The sequence below is a fragment of the Rhincodon typus genome, unplaced genomic scaffold (assembly GCF_021869965.1).
Source record: "Rhincodon typus isolate 14 unplaced genomic scaffold, sRhiTyp1.1 hic_rhity00001559, whole genome shotgun sequence".
Taxonomy (NCBI): domain Eukaryota; kingdom Metazoa; phylum Chordata; class Chondrichthyes; order Orectolobiformes; family Rhincodontidae; genus Rhincodon; species Rhincodon typus.
The window spans coordinates 2688-25000 of NW_025967197.1; the positions used below are offsets into that span (position 1 = coordinate 2688).

At 39.7% G+C, this 22313-nt stretch overlaps 1 protein-coding gene across 1 annotated transcript; it reads left to right on the forward strand.

Annotated features, from left to right (window-relative positions):
- Positions 1–1117: 1117 nt before the first annotated feature.
- Positions 1118–22310, forward strand: LOC109921847 (low-density lipoprotein receptor class A domain-containing protein 4-like). Its single transcript, XM_020521903.2, has 4 exons — positions 1118–1368; positions 1606–1760; positions 18282–18335; positions 20684–22310. The coding sequence occupies exons 1-4, from the start codon at positions 1269–1271 to the stop codon at positions 21221–21223; spliced, it is 849 nt and encodes a 282-aa protein (XP_020377492.1). The 5' UTR covers positions 1118–1268; the 3' UTR covers positions 21224–22310.
- Positions 22311–22313: the final 3 nt, after the last annotated feature.

Genomic DNA, 22313 nt, shown 5'->3' on the forward strand with positions numbered 1-22313 from the left:
GTCACAAAATTGAGGGTTGTGAGGAAAAGGCAAGAAAGTGGAGTTGAGGATTATCAGATCAGCCATTTGCTCATTGAATGACAGAGCAGACTTGATGGGCTGAATGGCCTACTTCTGTTCCGACATCACATGGTCTTATAAAAAATGCTATAAACAAATAACAAAAGAAAATAAATTTGTGTAGTTTCCTTCAAAAATGTTGTTCCGTAGATCATTGTAATATCTGATCTTTATTTTTTGAAGTATTATGATGTACGGCAGTTTGCTTTTTAACAATGGAGTTGAAGATGAAGATTGTGTAGAAATTAGATGTCTTCCACGGCCTCATTAACGTGATGTTATGTTAGTGTTAAATATCCATGCTTTTCAATGTAAACACTGTTGCTTTGTCTTCTTATTTTTGTTCAAATGTGTCCAGCAGGAAATTAAAACTTTTTAATAACCACTTACAAGTATTGATGATAGAAATTCACTCTCAGGGCAGATAGCACGATGGCCCTCATTCAGACTGTTCAGAAGCAAAGCTTGTTAAAGGTTGAAGGCATTGTCTTGTCTTTTAGTAAATGCAGAAATACTACTCATCTCCTCATGCCCGTCATGTACAGTTTAACATTTTTGACAACTAAGCTCTAAATCTTAAACACCAGGAAAATAGAATAGTGACGTAACAGAATGTTCTATTTGAAAATATAAAAGCATTGAGCGCACAGTTGTCCTGCATATGTTCATTTCAAAGTCAGACAAATATATTCTTTTCAGCAGAAATTGACAAAAATGTTTGGTGCAGAAAAATGGAAGATAAAGTCTGAGTTGTTCTTTGCAATATCAAGATTGCATGGCATGTAGCAAAAATCCACTATAGTCAGAGGGTGTTGTCTCATCCGTCCGTTGGACTTTGCATACTCTCGTGTACTGTTCTAGTTTCCTTTGTGGTGAGCTGGCTGAAGAACCCAGAAGTTCAAATGTCTAGTTCTTTTCCTGTATATTTAAATTTAGTAAACAACTAGCAGAAAAACTTCTTTGCCAAGCAAAAGAGGCAAGGCCATATGTCTTATTAAGCTGTTTCCACAGCACAAGCAACATCCTGCCACACTGTGTATTTCGTCCACTGATTTCAGTTAATTTGTGGTCATCACAGTCTCTGCCACAGCGTTTAAGTCTAGCACCTGAGTATTGCGATATCTACAGTGCATGCAGACATTGTGAACTTCACACTGCCTCTGAAGTCTGGCTCATTCTACTATTATAGCATGTTTAAGTGCAGCTAGATGTGTATGGCTGAATTCCACATCTTGATTATGCAGAGTGATGAGGTGAATGTCACCAATGTGAAGGTTACACAGTCAAATAAATGGATTTGGGAAAAAGGTAGCTCTTTTTAAACCTTCTTGCATGACATGTTTTAAATTCAGCAGAAGATAATCCAGGTTTTATTTAATTCAACTAAATACAATCAGGAATTTATAAAACTTTAATAGGCAACTGTCGAAATGCTGTCAAAGAGGCCATTTTAAGGAATTACTGTTAATCATAACTATCTGCATTTCAGTGTGATCTATCCTGATAATTTTAAGGAAATTAGTTTTATTTTGTTTGTCGTTTTAGCTGAACAAGAACTCGTCAAGATAATCATCATTGTTGTGGCAATGACAATAATGGTGGTCGTGATCGTTTGCTTGCTGAACCACTACAAGCATTTAACAAGGTCTTTCATAAACCGACAGAGTCAGGCCAGGCAGCACGAGGAAGTTTTACAGCCTGTAAGTTTTATACAACACTTCTTGTTCAAATTTAATCCAGTATATTTACATAATAACAGTATAGATGTGTATATGTTATATATATACTGTACCATTCCAAAGGAACTTTTAAATATATGCTCATTTTTGTTTCTGAACTGCCTCGTTCTACAGTAATTTAACACATTACTAACTTTATGTAACCTTGACTTGTTCTCATATTAAGGAATGTGCTAAAATTAAAATATTTTTCAACCTATATTGCTTCATTTTTGCTAAATGGATGTGTTAAATTCACTTTGACAATTCTGAATGTACAGTTTGTTATGTAATGAAAAATCTGTTAAATTTCAATAGGCAGAAACATTTCAAGATGAGGAATTTCAAATTTTCACCTAAAAGGTTCACAGAGCTTGTTAGGTTTTGCTTAGAAGCATCCATGATTAATACTTTATAAATATCGTTGATTCTTAACCTAAAGAAACCAATGTGTTTAAATAGTATAGTTTGTATAATTGTTTCCTTAAGTAATTAAAGTGCAATTTAAGACAATTAGGAATATGTATAATTTGCAATAAAGAAATGGATGTAGGTGTAAGGTATTTTCTCTTTCATGGAATTTTGGCATTGCTGGAAAGATTAGGATTTAATTGTTGCCAATCCTTAATTTGCTGTCAAGAAAATGGTAATGAGTGAGAAGTTTTACAATTGAGTGGCAAAACTTATGCCATCTTTTCTAGAAAGAACGAAGAAGGTTTTCATCCTTTAGCAGTCTTTTATCAAGGCTAAAAGAACAGGGACTTAAGAAGTTTCAAAGAAATGAGGAGAAATAAAACTCATGTGCAGATATGAGTCTTAAAAAAAAGTCTCAACATTCTCATTTGCTGGTTACCGAAATGAAGGTAATGCTTGTGTTTTTTTAAAAAAGACTGTGTTCTACCCAACTCCACAGCACCATCCAGATAAATCCACATTCTGCAATGTCTTGAAGGAGGTCAGGGAAAATGTATAGCTAGTAGTATATTTCCGCCTAGTACTGTCACTGATTGTCATATTCTCATGTGCATGTTAACAGCAGGTGATCCATGAGATTATAAGATTTAGGAGTAGAATTAAGGTATTCGACCCATTGAGTCTGCTGTGCCGTTTTATCATGGCTGATATGTTTCTCAACTCCATTCTCCTGCCTACTCACTCTAATTTTTGATCCTCGATCTCCTTACTAATCAAGAACCTATCTATCTCTGTCTTAAAGATACTCAAAGACTTGGCCGCCACAGCCTTCTGTGGCAATGGATTCCACAGATTCATCACCATCTAGCTAAAGAAATTTCTCTTCATCTTAGTTCTAAAGGGTTGTCTCTTCACACTGAGGAAACATCTTCTCCATATCCACCCTATACAGATCTGTCAGTATTCTATAAGTTTCAATGAGATCCCTCCTCATCCTTCCAAATTCTATCAAGTACAGGTCCAGAGTTCTCAACCGCTCATCATGACAAGCCCTTCATCCCTGCGATCATTCTTGCAATCCTCCTCTGGACCCCCTCCAATGCCAACACATCCTTCCTTCGGTATGGGGCCCAAAATTTATCACGATATTCCAAATGTGATTTGACCAGAGCCTTATACAGCCTGGTCAAAAATCACATGATGCCATGTTATACTCCAACAGATTTATTTGAAGGCAGAGTCTCACTGCTTCTTCAGGTATCAGTGAGAGAGGTGGCATCACACACAATTTATAAGCAAAAGATCAAAGGGTCATAGAACTCATGTAAATGTGTTGAACAAACCTAAGATGGCTGATAAATCTTAATCAGTTAGCAAGGATTAATATGCAAATTCCAGAATTTCTTTCAAGTCACTGCCCCGAGATAACTAAAGGTGTTATCAGTTCCCTCAATATACCAGAAGTGACATTCCAGGTCAGACAATGCATTTTAGGTGTGAGGCCTTGTTTAGAATCTGTGTATCAACTTGGAGTCAGACTGGTTTTATTTCCAAAGTAGGAATTTATTTCTAACTGACTAAAGATTTAATAGCCAACTTAGGTTTGTTCAACATATTCACATTAGTTCTAAGACCCTTTGATCTTTTGCTTATAAATTCTGCATGTGATGCCACCTCTTTCACTGACACCTAAAGAAGGAGCGAGACTTTGAAAGCTTGTTACTTCAAATAAACCTGTTGGACTATAACCTGGTGTCGTGTGATTTTTGACCTTACCCACCCCAGTCCAACACCGGCACCTCCACATCATGGTTATACAGCTTGAGCAGTACTTCTCTGCTATTGTATTCTAGCCCTCTTGAAATGAATTCTAACATTGCATTCGCCTTCCAAACTGATAACCAACCTGCATGTTAAACTTCAGAGAATCCTGAACTAGGACTGCTAAGTCCCTTTGTGCTTCAGATTTCCAAAGCCTTTTCCCATTTAATAAATAGTCTACACCTCTCTTCTTCCTACCAAAGTGCGTAACATCATACTTTCCCACATTGTATTCCATTTTCCACTCCTTTGTTGACTCTTTTAGCCTGTCCAAATCCTTGTGCAGGCTCCCCACTTCCTCGGCACTACCCATCCCTCCACCTATATTTGTGTCATCTACAAACTTAGCAACAATGCCCTCAGTTCCCTCCTCCAGATCGTTAATGTATAACATGGATTGCTGTGGTCCAGCTCAGCATCTGGCTGTCTGCTGGCCATAAACCAGTCAAGACAGTAATCCACAGCTAGAACTGCAAAATTTTCCAGCAAAAAAGGAAATCATTTGGCCCAGTGTGTCTGTGCCAGTTCTGTGAAAGAGCTGTCCAGTTTAGTGCTACACTTAATATTTTGGCCTAACCTCTGACATAGTCTTTCTCAAATGCGCGTCCAATTCATTTTGGAAAGTTCCTTTGAAATCTTTCAGGTTATGAATTCAAGATCTCAACTACCATCTGTGGGAAATATTTTTTCCTCATTTCCCCTCTGGCTGTATGCCAATTATTTTAAATTTCGTATCTCTGATTATGGTTACTAACACATTTACCATGTATTCCCCTTGTGCCTCTATTGCCAATTAGTTTTAAATCTTTGATCTCTGGATATGGTTACCAAGCCACTGTCTTAGTATTACAATTTCTCATTTGCTCAATCAACCACTTTCATTGTTTTGATTACCTCTATAAAGTTACCCCTTAATCTTTTCTCATTAGGGGAACAGTTCCATCTCCACACAAATGAAATTTTCTCTCTGTGGTATCACCTTGGTAATCCTCCTCTGCACTTTCTCCAAGGCCTTGTTATCCTTCCCAAAACATGGTACTCAGAATTGTATACAGTATTGTTGCTGAGGTCTAACCAGGGAAATATAAAAAATTGCCATGATTTCTTTGTTTTTGCCATCATATTTTTCCTCAATTCTCCTCTAAACTTTCTGCCTTCCACCGTAAAAGTATGTTCTCTTGTATTGACCCTTCAATGAAGGGGAACGGCTGCTTTCTATCCACCTTGTCTATGCCCCACATAATCTTATACCTTTATCAGTTCACCCCTCAATCTTCTCTGCTCTAAAGAAAGTAACCAAGCTTAACCAGCCTCTCTTCATAACTAAAGTGCTCCATCCAGGCAATATCCTGATGTATCTCATCTGCATCCCCTCCAGTGTAATCACACTGTTCTGTAGTGTGGTGACCAGAACTGCATACAGTACTCCAGCTGTGGCCCAACCAAAGATTTGTACAGCTCCAACATAGCCTTCCTGATCTGATAATCGAGCCTCTACTGATAAAGGCAATTGTCCCATCTGCTTTCTTAACTACCCTGTTATCATGCCCTGCCACCTGCAGGGATTTGAGGACAAGAACTCCAAGATCCCTCTGTCCTCTAAGTTCCACCATTCATTGAGTACTCCATTGTTACTTCTTCCAAAGCGCATCACCTCACACTTAGCACGATTAAATTCCATGTGCCACTGATCTGCCTATCTGACCAATCCATTTATATGCTCCTGTACCTAAGACCTTCTACCTCACTGTCAACCATCCAGTCAATCTTCATGTCATCCACAAACTTATGTACTATTTCAACCTGGCCCCCAAACTACAAACCCCCTACCACCATTGCCCTTAACATTTGGATTCCCATGGATATGCCACTGGATGTTGGCCTCCAGTCACGCAGCCTTCTGCCACCATCCTTCATCTCCAGTCACTAAGTCAATTTTGGATCCAACTTGCCAAGTTACCCTGTATACAATGTGCTTTCACCTTCTTTATTAGTCTTCCATGTAGAACTTTGTCAAAGGTCTTGCTGAAATCCATATATTACATCAACTGCACTATCCTCATCCACACAATTGGTCACCTTCTTGTAAAATTCAAACAGATTTGTTAAGCATGACCTCTGTCTGACAATGCCATGATTATCCCTAATTAAACCTTGCCTCTGCAGAGTCTTGGAGCTGTACAGCATGGAAACAGACCCTTCGGTCCAACTCGTCAATACCAACCAGATATCCTAAATTAATTTAGTCCCATTTGTCAGCATTTGGCCCATATCCCTCTAAACCTTTCCTATTCATATACCCATCCAGATGCCATTTAAATGTTGTAATTGTATCAGCGTCCGCCATTTCATCTGGCAGTTCATTCCATATATGCACCACCCTCTGTGTGGAAAAGTTGCCCCTTAGATCCCTTTTGAATCTTTCCCCTCTCACCTTAAACTTATGCACTCTAGCTTTGGACTCACCCACCCTATGGATAAGACCTTGGCTATTCACCCTATCCATGGCCCTCATGCGTTTATAAACCTCTATAAGGTCACCCCTTAGCCTGTGACACTCCAGGGAAAATAGCCCCAGCCTATACAGCCTCTCCCTATAGCTCAAATGCTCCTACCCAGGTAACATCCGTGTAACTCGTTTCTGAACTCTTTAAAATTTTGCAACATCTTTCCTATAGCACGGAGACCAGAATTACAAAAGTGGCCTAACCAATGTCGTGTGCAACCACAATGTGACCTCCCAACGCCTATACTGAATGCACTGACCAGTAAAGGCAACGGAGGTTAATTCTTTCCTTTAGACTACGGGGCAGCAGTTTTGTTTTCATTCAGTATTGGTGTCATTGCCAAGGTCGGTATTTATCGCCCATCCCTAATCGCCTTTAAGAAGGTAGTGGTGAGCTGCTTCTTAAGTTGCTGCACTCCATATGAGTGTTCCAGGATTTTGATCCAGCAACAGTGAAGGAATTCCAAAATAATTCCCAGTCGGAATGGTATTTGGCTAGGAGAGGAACTTACGGGGTTTGAAATTCCTATGTATCTGGTGCCTTGGTCCTTCTGAATGTTTGTGGATGTCGTCCCAGTGAAGTAGGCTCCTTTGTCCTGGGTGGTGTCAACTTCTTGAGTGTTGTTAGAGCTGCAAGTAGGGATTATTTCATCTTCTGCTGACTGTGCCTAGTAAATGGTGGACAGGCTTTGGGGAGTCAGGAGGTGAGTCATTATTCCCTGTAGTATTCCTAACCTCTGACCTGCTCTTGTACCCAGTTCAGTTTCTGGTCAGTGGTAACCCCCATGATGTTGATAGTGGGGGATTTCAGTGATGGCAATGCCATTGAATATCAAGGGGGCAGTAGTTAGATTATCTCTTGTTAAAGATGGCAATTGCCTGCCATTTATGTGATACAAATGTTACTTGCCATTTTACAGCATAAATCTAAATGTTTTTCCAGACCTTGCTACATTTGGACATGGATTGCCTCAGTATCTGAGGAGTCATGCTGAGCATTGTACAATCATCAGTAAACATCTCCAATTCTGACCTTATGATGGAGGGAAGATCATTGATGAAGCAGCTAAAGGTGCTTGTGCTTAGAACACTAACCTGACAAACTCCTGTAGTCATTGTCCTGGGAAGAGAGGTGATTGATCTCCCACAATCACCTTCTTTGTACATTCCAACGAGTGAAGTGTTAGCCTCGATTCCCAGTTTTCCTAAGCTCCTTGATTCAACACCGAATCAAATGACACCTTGATATCAAGGGCAGTCACTATTACTTTCCCTCTTGAGTTAGTTCTCTTATCATATTTGGATCAAAACTGTAATGAGACCAATAGCTTAGTGGGCAGAATGTAAACTGAATATCAGTGGACTGGTTATTGTTGAGTAAATGCCATTTGATAGCACTGTCAATGACATCTTCCATCACTTTGCTGATGATTGAGAGTAGACTAATGATGCTGTAATTGGCTGGCTTGGATTCGGCCTACTTTGTGGGTAGGACATATGTGACCATATTCCATATAGATGGCAATATTGTAACCGTACTGAAATAAGTTGGCTAGAAACATGGCTAATTCAGGAGCACAAGTCTTCAATACCGTTGCCGAGATGTTGTTAAGGCCCATAACCTTCACAGTATCTTCAGCTCTTTCTTGATATCAGGTAGAGTGAGTCCAATTGGCTGAAAGTTGGCAACAGTGATGCTGACAGCCTCAGGAAGAGGCCAAGGTGGATCATCCACTCAGCATTTCTGGCTGAAGAGAGATACAAATGCTTCAACTTTGTCTTTTGAACTGATGTTCTGGGCACTCCCATCATTGTGAAGCTACCTCCTTGAATGAGTTGTTTAATTGTCCACTTCCATTCATGACTGTTGTTCAAGAACTGCTGAGGTCAGATCTGATCCATTAGTTGTGGGACCTCTTAGCTCTAAATGCTGTCTGTGTTGCTTTCTGTGCAATGAGTACAGTGTTGTGCTGTTACCAGATTGGTATCTCTTTTTTCAAAGTGTGCCTGTGCTACCTCAGACAAGCCCTCCTGCACTCGTCATTGAACCAAATTTGATCCCATGGCTTGGTGGTAATAGTAGAGTGGGTCTGTGCTAGGCCACGAAGTTACAAATTGTGGTTGCATGTTCTTCTGCTGCTGCTGAAGGCCCACGTGCCTCATGATTGCCCAGTTTTGAGTTGCTAGGTCTATTGAAATCTATCCCTTTCAACATGGATGTAATGCTGTACAACATGTGGAGAATTTTTTGTGTGTGGCGATGTAGGCATCACCAGCTTTGTTAGAACTTAGTACCCACCCTAATTGCCCTTGAATTGAATAGTTTGCTAGGCCATGGCAGATGCCAGTGAATGGTCAACCATACTGTGTTTGGAGTCACAAGTATGTTAGACCAGATAAGGGTCACGGATTTCCTTGAAAGGATGATTGAACCAACATGAAGACGGGATCAGGACTGGGTATTTGTTACTCCTATTGATTCTGTCATGCATCTGCAGTAGATAGATTGGTGAGGACTGGGTCAAGTATATTTTTCACTCTTGTTGCCTCCTTCACCACAATCTACTTAGATTGACTAGTCAGTTGAACTGGTTGTGCAGTCTGACTAGACAGATGGTAGTCTTGAACTATTGGGGTTAAGTACGACAATGAAACACTCAAAAATACAGAAGGTTTCAAGAGCAAGTAAATATTATAAAGGATATGTGTTTAGGTGACCCAAAAACATGAACCTGTTCATTTTAGTAATGCTTCACGTACCAATCTGTGTGGTTCTTTTCAGAGATGATATATATATCCCCCTTGTCACTTCAACTTAAAATTGTGCCTCTTTTTTCAAATGGCTTATCTAGTAAGGTAAAGTTGCCATTGTTTAACTATACCAAAGGACTGCTCTCTCATTAAGGAGAGTTTGATGGTATTGGCTGAGTGGGGGATAAACAAACCATGAGGTTGCAGGTTGTGCTGGTGTGCAACAGTGCCTCAGGAATGCCCAGTGTTGAGTTGCTACATCTGTTTGAAGTTTATTCCATGTAGCACTATGATAGTAACACACAACAAAATGGAGGGTATTCTCAATGTGAAGGTGGGACTTCGTCTCCACAAGGACTATGCAGTTGTCATTCTTACTGATACTGTAATGGACAGATGCATCTGCACTTGGTAGATTGGTAAGGATGAGTCAAGTATGTTCTTCCTTCTTGTTGGTTACCTCAGCACCTGCCGCTGGCTTAGTCTAGCAGCCATTCCTTTAAGACCCGACCAACTCAATCAGTAGTGCTGCTGCTGATCCAAAATTGGTGTTGGACATTGAAATTCCCCAACAAGGGTACATTTTGTGCCCTTGCCATCCTCAGGGCTTCCTCTAAGTTATGCTCAACGTGGAGGGGTACTGATTCATTAGCCGAGGGAGAATGGTACGTGGTAATCAGCAGGAGGTTTCCTTACTCATGTTTAACCTGAAACAATGAGACTTCATGGGGTGCAGAGTCAATGTTGAGGACTCCCAGGGCAACTCCCAGGCATTTAGCACACTTGCCTTCATTGCTCAGTCTTTTGAGTATAGGAGTTGGGAAGTAATGTTGAGATTATACAGGACATTGGTGAGGCCTCTTCTGGAATATTGTGTTCAGTTCTGGTTGCCCAGTTATAGGAAGGATATTATTAAGCTGAAGGGGATTCAGAAGAGATTTACCAGGATGTTGCTGGGTATGGAAGGTTAAAGACTGGATAGGCTGAGACTATTTTCACTGGAGCGTAGGAGTTATAGAAGTTCGTAAAATAATGAGGGGTATAGATAGAGTTAATCGTAGCTGTTTGTTTTCCCTAGGATGAGAAATTTCAAGATTAGAGTGCAAATTTTTTAGGTGAGAGGAGAAATATTTAAAAAAGACATGAGGGCAGATTTTTTACACAGAAGGTAGTTCGTGTGTAGAATGAAGTTCCTGGGGAAGTGGTGGATGTGTGGGTACAGTTAGAATATTTAAAAGACATTTGGATAAATGCAAGAATAGGAAAGGTTTGGATGGATAAGGGCCAGGACCAGGCAAGTGGGACTAGTTTAGTTTCGGATTTATGTTTGGCATGGATTGGTTGGACTGAAGGGTCTGTTTCCATGCTGTATGACTCTATGACTCTATAACTGTCTCCTGATTGTATACGACTGTGCCACCACCTTTGCTGGGTCTGTCCTCCAAGTGGGATAGGACATATTCAGGGGCAGTGATGGTGGTGCATGAGACATTTTCTGTCAGGTATGATTCCCCGAGTATGAATACGTCAGGCTATTCTTGACTAGTCTGTAAGAAATTTACCTCATTGACTACCTACCCCACCCTAAGGTGTTTCTCACATCCGATTTTTATCCCATCTTACCACATGCTGTTTCTGCAACAACTCTCCATTCAACAAATATCCTTTACACCTGTACCATCTTTAAAAGCCCATTGTGGATCCGACCGAGCACTGTCAGTCTAAAGCTCCCCTGCAGAGTTCCTGACATTTACCCCTGACATGGTAGACAGGTGGAAGTCAGCATCTTGCTTTGTGAGCAATGTCGTGGAGGTCATGCTGGATGGGGTGGTATCAATATGAGACTTCCTTCTTCACCAAGGGCCAGCAATGGAGGCCATAATCTTAGACCATGCCATACCCCCACGCCCCTCCCAAGTTACCACCCAAGATAAACACTCTCAGCTGTCTGGAGGAATGCCTGTGGGAAGATAAATTTCCTTCTCCGTTCTACTAGGATAAATTCCACCATCCAATACCCTCCAATATCTAACATTCATTCTACCTCTGCTGCTGTACCCAACTCCCACCAAGGCTTAAGCTGTCTTTGTTGCCTGCAACATCATCTCTACTTACTCATACCCATCCCAACCCTCAACATGGCCTCTGCACTACATGTGTCACTCAGGACACGTCCCTACCTGCACCAACTGTAATAGCTGTGCCACCCACTTTAATTTCCCATAATACATGACTCTCACTCTCTCTGTCATTCCAGCAGGAAAATAACCTTCAATAGTGAGGAAGAGTCAAGTCTGGTGGGGTGGTGCCTATCACTCAGTTCCTCACCCTGATCTCCTGACTCTGACTACACCAAGCAGAGCCTGGACTGGTATCAGAGGCTGCCTCTGCCTTACTCTACCAGGAACTCATTAATGAATGCTATTCCTCTTGACTTGACTGAGGTCTGCTGACAATTATAGTGAGTTTCTTGCTGTTGTGTCTGCACTGCAAAGTACAGCAAAGCAACAGTAGTATAAGTATGGTATCTTTGGCTGAGGGACCAAGGCACAAAAAGGCAAGCATTGCAAGTCAGAGATGCTGTTAGTATATCGGAGATGTGCCATGACGGTTGTTAGAGGTTGGTACGTGTCAAATGCCAGTGTTCGTGGATGTGGAATGTGGATGCTGGCAGTGGAGTGTGCTGTGGATGTTGTTGCCCTGTTTCCAACCTAGTGGTTATTTGAAGCAAGTGAGCTGGATCTACCAGCTTGTCTTGTCTTAATTTTCCTGAAGTTGAGCTTGGTGTTTGGGAAAATGGAGGGTGAATATTAAAGAGGCTGTTAACAAGGGATTTAACAAACATTTACTCCTGTCATTTGGCAACTCATAACCGTCTAGCAAGAATCTTGCCATGCCATTTATGAAAAGCAGAAAAGATGGTGCGAGTTACTCCTAACATTGAGACGGCCCCCGTAATAAGTTGTAGGAGCAGAAGTAGGCCATTCAGCCCATTGAAGCTGCTCTGCCTTTGAATGAGATCATGGCTGATCTGATAATCCTTGACTCTATTTTCCTGACTTTACCCCAAAATCCTTGATTCCGTTACTGAGTAGAAATCTGTCTTTCTCAGCCTTGAATATACTTAAATAACCCTGGCTAAAAAATCCTCAGTGGTAAAAAAATTCTACAGATTCATTACCTCTGAGAGAAGAAATTCCTGTTCATCTCTGCCTTAAATGTGCATCACCTTATTTTTGAGATTATGCCCTGTGATCCTAAACTCGCATCTACTCTGTCAAGTCCCCAAAGAACCTTGTATATTTCAATCAATAAGGTTGCCTCTCATTCTTTTATATTCCAAGGAGTACAGGCCCAACCATCTCAACCGCTCCTCATTTGCAGATGACACCAAAATTGGTGGTGTAGTGGACTGTGAAGTAGATTACTTCAGAGTCCAAAGGATCTTGATCAGATGGGCCAGTCAGACAAGGAGTGGCAGATAGAGTTTAATTTAGATAAATATGATGTGCTGCATTTTGGAAAGGCAAATCAGGGCAGGATTTATACACTTAACGGTAAGGTGCTGGGGAGTGTTGCTGAACAAAGAGACCTTGGAGTGCAGTTACATAGTTCCTTGACAGTGGAGTCACAGGTAGCCAGGATAGTGAAGAAGTCATTTGGTATGCTTGCCTTCATTGGTCAGTGCATTGAATATAGCAGTTAGGAGGTCATGTTGCGACTGTACAGGACTTTCGTTAGGCTACTTTTAGAATAATGCATTCAATCCTAGTCTCCAGAAGGGTTTGAACTATGGGAAGAGGCTGAATAGGCTAGGGCTATTTTTGCTGGATTGTCGGAGGCTAAGGGGTGACCTTATAGAGGTTTATAAAATCATGAGGGGTATAGACAGGGTGAATAGACAAGGTAATTTCCCTGGGCTGGAGAATTCCAGAATTAGAAGGCATAGGATTAAGGTGAGAGGGGAAAGATTTAAAGCGGACCTGAAGGGCAACATTTTCATACAGAGGGTGGTGCATGCATGGAATGAACTGCCAGAGGAAGTGGCGGAAGCTTGTACAATAACAACATTTAAAAGGCATTTGAATGGATATATGAATAGGAAGGGCCTAGAGGGATATGGGCCAAATGCTGGCAAATGGGACTAGATTAATTACAATATCTGGTCAGCATGGTCGAGTTGAACAGCAGAGTCTGTTTCCATGCTGTACAGCTCTATGACTCGATGACTGTATAAGACAGTCCCTCTATACATGGTATCAGCCTAGTGAACTTTCTCTAGACTGCGGTATATCTGTTCAAAACTGTTCATAGTATTCCAAGTATGGTCTGACTGTATAGTTTTAGCAAAATCTCCCTATTTTCCACTCCTTTCCCTTTAAAATAAAGGCCGATATTCCATTAGCCTTTCAGTTACCCACTGAACATGGATCCTAGCTTTTTTTTTTATGATTCATTGATGAAGACTCCCAAAGGCCTCTGTTCTGTAGCTTTCTGCTGTGTTTCTCATTTAAGTAATATTAAACCTCTCTATTCTTCCTGCCAAATCTCATATTTCCCCACATTATTTCCATCTACCAAGTTTTTGCCCACTTGCTTAACCTGTCTATATCCCCGTGTCATCATCACCACCTTCCTTCCCCACCTATTTTTGTGTCACCTGCAATCTTTGCAATAGTACATTCACTTTCCTCATCCAAGTCACTAATATGTTTTGTAAATAATTGTGGCCCCAGCACTGACCCCTTTGTCATACCGCACTTACAGATTGCAATCCTGAAAATGCCTCTTATCCCAAATCTTTGTTTTTTGTCACATAGCCAATTCTCTATCCATCTAATACACTACTTCCAGCGTCAGGACTCTTATCTTACCACTAACTTAATAAAAACATCTTTTGAAAATCAGATATATTACATCCACTGCTTGCCGTTTGCCTACCCTGCCTTGCCACACTTACCTCCCAAGTCTGCCACAGAACTCAACATAGTCTACATCACTCAGACTAAGATTCCGTCCATACTTTATTAATAAAATTTATTAAATCACATGGCCATTCAAATCAATTTCTTCCACATATTTATGTTACTTGAAACAATTGCCATTACAGTTCATGTTTACAAGATTTTGTTACATGTGAAGTGTATAACGTAAGTTTTTACTCAGTGTTCAGCTGCTATGTTCTATGACCTTAGTTGATGGTTGTTTTCCATTCTGCCTTTGTGGCATCTTCCCCAAGCTTTCATGAATTTCAGCATGTTGTCTTCAACCTTGAAATGCGTTATTCTGTAACACCTGGTCATGGTGAATTCTTTGCACTGAAAGATGAAAATCTTCAAGGCAGACCAAAGAGAGACTTTGACCAAGATGATGGTCTTCCAGTTGATATTTATCTTGGTATGTGTCTTTCGTAACAACCTAAAGAATTCAGTTCTTAACTGTCCACTGAAGTGACTTAACAAACCACTACATGCTTCAGTGGAAGAATAAAATCCTAGTGTCAGAACCTAATCATATAGCATTGATTCAGATGTTCGAAACATATATGTGGTTGCAGTGATTTGGGGATTGTATGGGAAGAAGTATATGTAAAGAAAAATGAATCTTATGTGAGCAGAGAACAATTGGACTGAATGATCTATTTTTGTTTTCAGGATTCTATTTAAATCTTCCTGATGAGCTGCTGAAATTGTATCTAGTTAAACTGTGATTATAATCTTTTGTACATTTTGATTTTTTATCACTTAGTTACTGTAAAATTGTGTTTTTGCAGTAATTATTAATCTTTCGCATATAAAATGCAAATTTACCATTAATCCATTTATCACTTGATTACAAAGTGGAATTCATCATTCTTTTTATAATAGGTAATTAGGAACAGGAGTAGACCATTCAGCCCATCAAGCCTGCCTGCCTGCCTCGCCATTCAATATGCTCATGGCTGAGCAAACACTTCAATGCCATTTATCTGCTTATCCTACCTATTTTTGTAATCCAAACTCTATCAATCTCTATCTTAAACATACACAAATACGAAGCACAGTATTCCAAAGGGTTCACAACCCAAGTGGCATGATATTGGCATTTAGTTGTTAGTCAAATTTTGAGTCATGTTGTGTCATCAACTTCTAAACTTTCGAGAACCGTGGAAAATAATTTTGTGTAAATATTAATCACTGTAGGAAGTAGTTAATGTGTTGCACACTGGATCAGTTAGGGAAGAATAGGATTCACGGTTTTATTGGCATTATCTCCAATTCCTTTAAAGAAGCTGGGCTTCATTTAGCACCTTTCTTGATTTAACCAAGATTTACCACTGTGCAATTATGAAAAACAAAAAATTTGTGGAGAAACTCAGCACGTGTGGCAGCATTTGTGAAGGGAGAAACAGAGTTAGCATTTCGAGCCTGGTGTGGCTCTTCAGTTTGTCTGGCAGCATCTGCAGAGAGAAAGCTGCGAGACCTGCCGTGTTTTCCCAGCAATTTCTGTTTTTGTTTCTGACTTTCATCATCCTAAGGTCTTTGGGTATTTTTTCAATTTCGCAATTTTCTTCCTCGATATCAATCACACATCTAATTTTTGTAACATTTGCAAATTTGTTAATCACACCCCTGCCAAGGGACCCAATGCTAAGCTCTGGAAATGGTAAATCTTCCAGTCGCAAAAACTGTTAGCTGTTATCTTTTGGTCTTTGTGATGGAGCTATTTTTTGATTCAACATGCCACCCTTCCTTGCATCCCATGTGCTTTTACTTCCATTACCAATGTGCTATGAAGGAACTTATTGAAAACATTGCTAAAATTGATGTAGGTTTCATTAAGTGTACTACCGTCATTTCTTTTTGCCTCTTCAAAAAATTCAATCGTTAGTCAGATGCAGCCTTCCTCTGACAAATCCTTGCTGATTATTCTAGATTAATCCATGCGTTTCAATGTTATGATTTATCCTATTCCTCAGAATTTTTTCCAATAATTTACTCTTAACTTTCTTTTAAAGTCAGTTGTGATCCTAATGGTGAGGATGTCAAACATTTAAAGTAAACATCTGTTGACAATTTATTTATTCTTTGAAGTTTTTCATAATGCGACAAATTTCATTGTGGCTGGGATTCTGCAGATAATTGCTATGTTTAATGCATAGCATTTTATTTCCTTGCCTTACAGTTAACCATGTTGTTTTGACAAGACAATATTGCAGGAAGTTGATTTTGTTAATGCTCTTTTTTCTCTGTTAACAATCTAAAAGTTGTAGGAAGGTTATTTGCAACTGTAATTAAGGACAGAGTGATTGAGCACTTAGAGATACTTGAGCTGATTAGAGAGAGTCAACATAAATTTGTGAAGGGTAGGTCATGTCTAATACACCCAAACTGAATTTCTTGAGCAGTCACCCTGATATATCAGACAGAGGAACAACTTATTTCTGTCATGAGTAACTCACCTCCTACGTTTACCATCTACAAGCCACAAATCAGGAGTGTGATGAAGTATTCTCCACTTACCTGGGTGGTATAAATCCAAAAGCACAGAAGTAGATTAACACCTTCCAGGACAAAGCAGCTTGTTTCATTGACACCTCATCCACCATTCACCATTCACTCCTTTCGCTACTAATGTGGAGTGGCAGCACTGTATGCCATTTGTAAGACTCACAACAGCAACTCGCCCAATCTCCTTCAACATCACCTTCTAAACACGCAACCCCTACCACCTGGAAGAACACGGGCAGTAAACGTAGCACCTGCAAGATCCCCTCCAAACCAAACATCTTGACTTGGAACTTGCCACTCCTTTACTGCTGCTGGATCAAAATCCTGCAATTCTCTTCCTAACAGCATTACATATGTGCCTAAATCCTGTCAACACCAGTGGTTCGAGAAGGCAGCTCACCATCACTTTCTTGAGGCCAATTATGGATGAGCAGTAAATTTTGGCCTAGTCGGTGAGTCACTCCTACCAGTACTGTCATGGACTCACACATCTGTGACAGGTAGGTTTATGAGGGCGAGGACAAGGTCAAGTCATTTTACCGCTTTGTTGGTTCCTAGTCACCTGCTGCAAACCCAATCTAGCCACTATGTTCTTTAGGACTGTTCCAGTTCGATCAGTGATGTTGCTACTAAGCTACTCTAAATGGTTGATATTGAAGTCATCCATCCAGAATGCGTCATGTGCCCTTTCCACCCTCAGTATTTCCTCCAGGTGGTATTCAATTTGGAGAAGTACTGATCATCAGCCAAGGCAGTAATAATCAGCAGAAGGTTTCCTTGCCGATGTTTGCCTCGATGCCATGAGCCAATGTTGAGGACTTCTAGGGCAAATCTGTCCCAATGGGATACCATTGTGCTGCCACCTCTGGTGTAACCTGCCAATTGGGTACCCAGGGATTGTGATTGTGATGTCATGGAAACATACCATAAAGACAACCTGTGGGACAGCTTTCCCAGTTTTGGCGTAAACCTCAAAATATTTGTGAAGAGAACTTTTGCATGGTCAAGAAGGCTGAATTTGCCATTTTAATTTCTGGTGCCTGGGTCAATGCTGGTGGTCTATCTGGTTTCTTCGTTTTCTTTAAGCTTTGCAGCAGTTTGATATAACTGAATGGCTTGCTAAACCATTTCATTTAAGCGTGCATTTAAGAATCAACTACATTGTTATGATCCTGGTGTTCAAGACAGGAGTTATTTATGGCCTTAATTGGTTTAACAAGAGAATGACATATTAAAAACCATTCTATCAATAGAGAATGGTATAAAATATAATCAACTCTGGTCACACCATTAGCTGCACTTGGTACTGGTCCAACTTGTTTAATGTAAGAGTTTAATGTATTGATTATAACCACATACAAAATCGACACCTGAAGAGCAGATTTCTGCTGGTCACTGTATATTCAGTGAACTTTAAACCATGAATGCAAAAAAACTTTAACCTTTTTTGACTTGGGGATGACTATAACCAAGTATAATATTGTACTATTTATTTAATGAAATGTTTTTTTTTTCAAATAGGAAGGGTGCCTATGCTCAGCAGATACCACAGTATCTCATCATGGCGTTTCAGAGGTACGTTCCAGTTAAATGATGATGTCAGGTTGTTTTGATACTATAAAACATTCCTTATATGGTATGAAATGTATAAACCATCAAAAGTGGAAGAGTAATCACATTGTGTTCATGGAATCCTGCAAAATATATAAGAATAACAGTAAGCTTGCTCCCGCAATCCAAACTAGTTTGGAGTGAATTTTAAAAGACACCACAAAGCTCAACAAAGATTGGGTCCTGCTATTTTGAATGCTTGCAAACCTACAAACATAAGACCATAAGACATAAAAGCAGAAGCAGACTATTCAGCCCATTGAGTCTGCTCCACCATTCAATGATCTGATAATCCTCAACTCCACTTTCTTGCCTTTTCCCCCAAACCCTTGATTCCCTCACTGATTAAAAATCTACGTATCTCAGCCTTGAATATACTCAATGACTCAGCCTCAACAGTCCTTAGAGATAAAGAATTCCACAGATCTACTATTGCCTGAGAAAAGAAAGATGGGCAACTCTTTGTTCTGACAAGTGCCAGGTAATAACAATCTTCAACAAGAGAATCTAACCACCATCCTCTTACATTCATTGGTGTTAGCAACCTTTCTACATCTAACCTGTCAAATCCCCTTGTCTGGTTCAAAAAGGTGGCTCTTATTCTTCTAAGCTCCAATGAGTGCTGGCTCAATTTCCTCTACCTGTCTTCATGAGACAGTCCCTGCATATCCAGGATCAGTCAAGTGGGCTGCCCCCAGTGCCAGTATATCTCTCCTCAGTTAAGGAGCCCAAGCCTGTTCACCGTTTTCCAGTTGTGGTCTGACTAGTGCCTTGTATAATTTCAGCAAGACTTCCCTTTTTTTCACTCCACTCCTTTAAAATAAAGGTCAACATTCCGCTTTCATTCCCTGTTGCCTGCTGAGCTTGTATCCTAGCTTTTTGAAATTCATGCATGGAGACTCCCAAACCCTCAGCCCTGTAGTTTTCTGCAGCCTTTCTGTACTTAAATAAAACCTGGATTCCTTGCTTCATTGCCCAGTTAATCATGCATTATAGTCTTACCAAAGACATCCAAAGCCATGAACCAAGTGTTAGAAGGCGGGATTCATGTAGATTTGGCATGGTTTTGACTTGTGCAAACTCGGTGGGCCGAGGGGCCTCTTCTATGCTATATTATTTCTATGTAAAGCTAGATGGACCAGGGGTTTGTTGATTCCAAACTGTTCTGTTTATCAAGTGCCTGTACTAAAGCATTATCAACTCCCTCTGGTATTCTGCTTGTGCAGAAAGGAAGCTGATATGCTTTTTAATGAAAGTGCTATTTAATGAATATTTCAAAACTTTATTTTCACCACTACTTTCATTTTTTAGAATTTTAGCTTCCTCCAAAGCTACCTTTTTATTCTAGTATTTAGATTTCCCAATGTAATTTTTTCTACTGAGATTGCTTAGATTGCTTTTTCCTCCTCCTTTCCATTTCTACTTTTGTATTAATTTGGGAAATTGCTTATTGTGTTATGTTGTAAATCAATGTGTCAGCCTTTAAGAGACAATTTCATTATATTGTCATTCTATATAGCTTGTAACTGGAGGGTATAAAGTCTTGTAATCCCATCTTGTTTAAGATCACTTGAAGCATGTCACTCTCCTGGAAGCATGTTCCTGTTGAAATCTAATAGTTTAGTAATAGCCCAGATATTTATGTACCTGAGGACTATAATATTTTTAAAAAATTATTCGTGATAATATGTGCCGTGAATCCTTCAATACCACAATATTCATACTTAGTTTCTAATATTATGACATGTTATGCCATAACTTGAGCAATGCTACTTCAGGTAAAACACTCTGTTGAAGACAGACTAACACCAATTCTTGTTTGTCTCACACTTATTTTTCATGGACAATTATTTACATTTTTTAATTTAGTACACTTTTAAAGGTGTTCACTGCTTCCCTGATTTTAGTTTTTAAAGTTCTTAACAGGTGCTTTATTTTACTTAATCCTAATTCCTTTAATGTTTCTCTTCATCCTGCTTTTGCTGCAGGATCTACTTTATTTTATAGTGCTGTGATACTGCAGATACAGATCTTAGATTGGTGTCTGTTTAGGGCAGATCCAAATTATGCTGATGGCCGCTGCTAATGGGTAACTAGATTTTGATATTAGTAGAGTACTTGCTTTCTCTTTCTGAACTGGCTTTACAGCTTTTGAACTTACTTTGCACCAGCTATACCTGGTGAGAATATTAAGAATAATCTAAACCTTATTTCAATTTGACTGGCAAGTTATAGTGTATTAAATTTTATATAAGAATCATGCTATTACCTCAGTCCAAAAATAACTTTAGATGTTTCTTGTTTGCTTTCAGCTGATGTATACTCCAAGATCAAGGGACAGATTCACAGCCCCATCATTCATGCAGAGGGAACGCTTTAGCCGCTTTCAACCCACATACCCCTACATGCAACATGAGATTGATCTTCCTCCCACTATTTCACTGTCAGATGGAGAGGAACCTCCTCCGTATCAGAGGCTGTGTACATTGCAACTTCGAGATCCAGAACAACAATTGGAACTCAATCGTGAGTCTGTCAGGGCTCCACCTAACAGAACCATATTTGATAGTGACTTGATCAATGTCTCTATGTATAATGGAGGACCATGCCCACCAAGCAACAATTCAGGCATAAGTGCAACAAATTATAGCAGCAATGGAAGGATGGAAGGACCACCACCCACTTACAGTGAGGTCATGGGTCATTATCCAGGGTCAGCATTTTTCCATCACCAGCACAACGTGCCTCCTTCAACACACAGGGACAGTGAACACCATTTTCAGCAGGATAGTGAAGACAGTACAATTGTCCCATTCAGAGGGAAGGACTTGAACGCAGGAAAAATTGTTTAACTGCCTGTATGGATGTGTGAACTGAAACAGGTGTGACACCATTGAGTTGCACTCCTGTGACACATTGTTATTGAGTGGGAATTGTTTCAATTTAGTAAAACCAAACAAAGTTGTTAACTTTCTTTGAGGAGTGCATGATATATTGATTCTAACAGTATATAACTTCCACTTTGGCAAACTAGCAGCTTTTGGCCAACAGTTTTTGTATCTGGATTACTTCATTTGAAAAATTCTTAACACAGAATTTCTGATGTTAGCTTGTAGATCTTTTTTGTAGTCACTGAATTGCTGGATGCATAAGGCGTTTAATGATAACTGTACCATTTTGGCCAGTTTTGTGATATTTTCAAACGGAAAAGAACTTTAATTCCTTTGAGTGCCAAGACAATAGAGTGGAAGAAAAAATGCAATGAACTAACTTGTTTGTGAAAAAATTAAATGTTGCACTATTTTCTTGTTTGAGAAAAGGGGAATTGCTTTAGGTGGAAAACTTTAACTGCCTTTACTTTGTTCCACATATGTGAAAATAAGAGAGTTTCTAAGGATGTAGGTAAATTAGTTAGTGTTTTCAATGCATGGAGGTTGTTTGTCAAAAGAGATTTCTGGTTGCACCCTAATGCCTGTTTACACAGGAAATGGAAAATACAGGGACACAAAGTGTTAACTGTCATTGCAATAACTATTAGGAACATTATGGTGAGAATTTATATCTTGAAGTTCCCAAGATGGAAGGTGGTTTCAAGCTCCAAATTTGCAGCTATTTAGAATATATAGTGATGCATAATTTCAACTGCTCAAAGACTACAGCATATTTGCACATCCTTAACTTTAGGCTCACTGAAATTAGTGAAAAGAAGTAGTGTAAAGTGGACTTTATAGGGTATCATATTAAGGGGTCTTCATTTAAGTATTCTCACATTACATTTGCAAATGTCAAAACTGTTCGATAACCGTTCAGTTCATTATACATTCAGTCTATAGAAAACAAACTTGAATGCTTAAACTTGAAAGCTTGTGGTCAAATCTAGAAAAAATAGATAATAATTTAGTTCTAGTTCAGTCATAATATGCAGTGACTTTAAGGTTCACA

Coding starts and splice junctions, on each gene's coding strand:
- LOC109921847 (XM_020521903.2), top strand. CDS start 1,269: ATGTGTATGGCTGAATTCCACATCTTGATTATGCAGAGTGATGAGGTG. Junction 1,369..1,605: donor TAAATGGATTTGGGAAAAAG/GTAGCTCTTTTT, acceptor TTGTCGTTTTAG/CTGAACAAGAACTCGTCAAG. Junction 18,336..20,683: donor CTCATCATGGCGTTTCAGAG/GTACGTTCCAGT, acceptor GTTTGCTTTCAG/CTGATGTATACTCCAAGATC.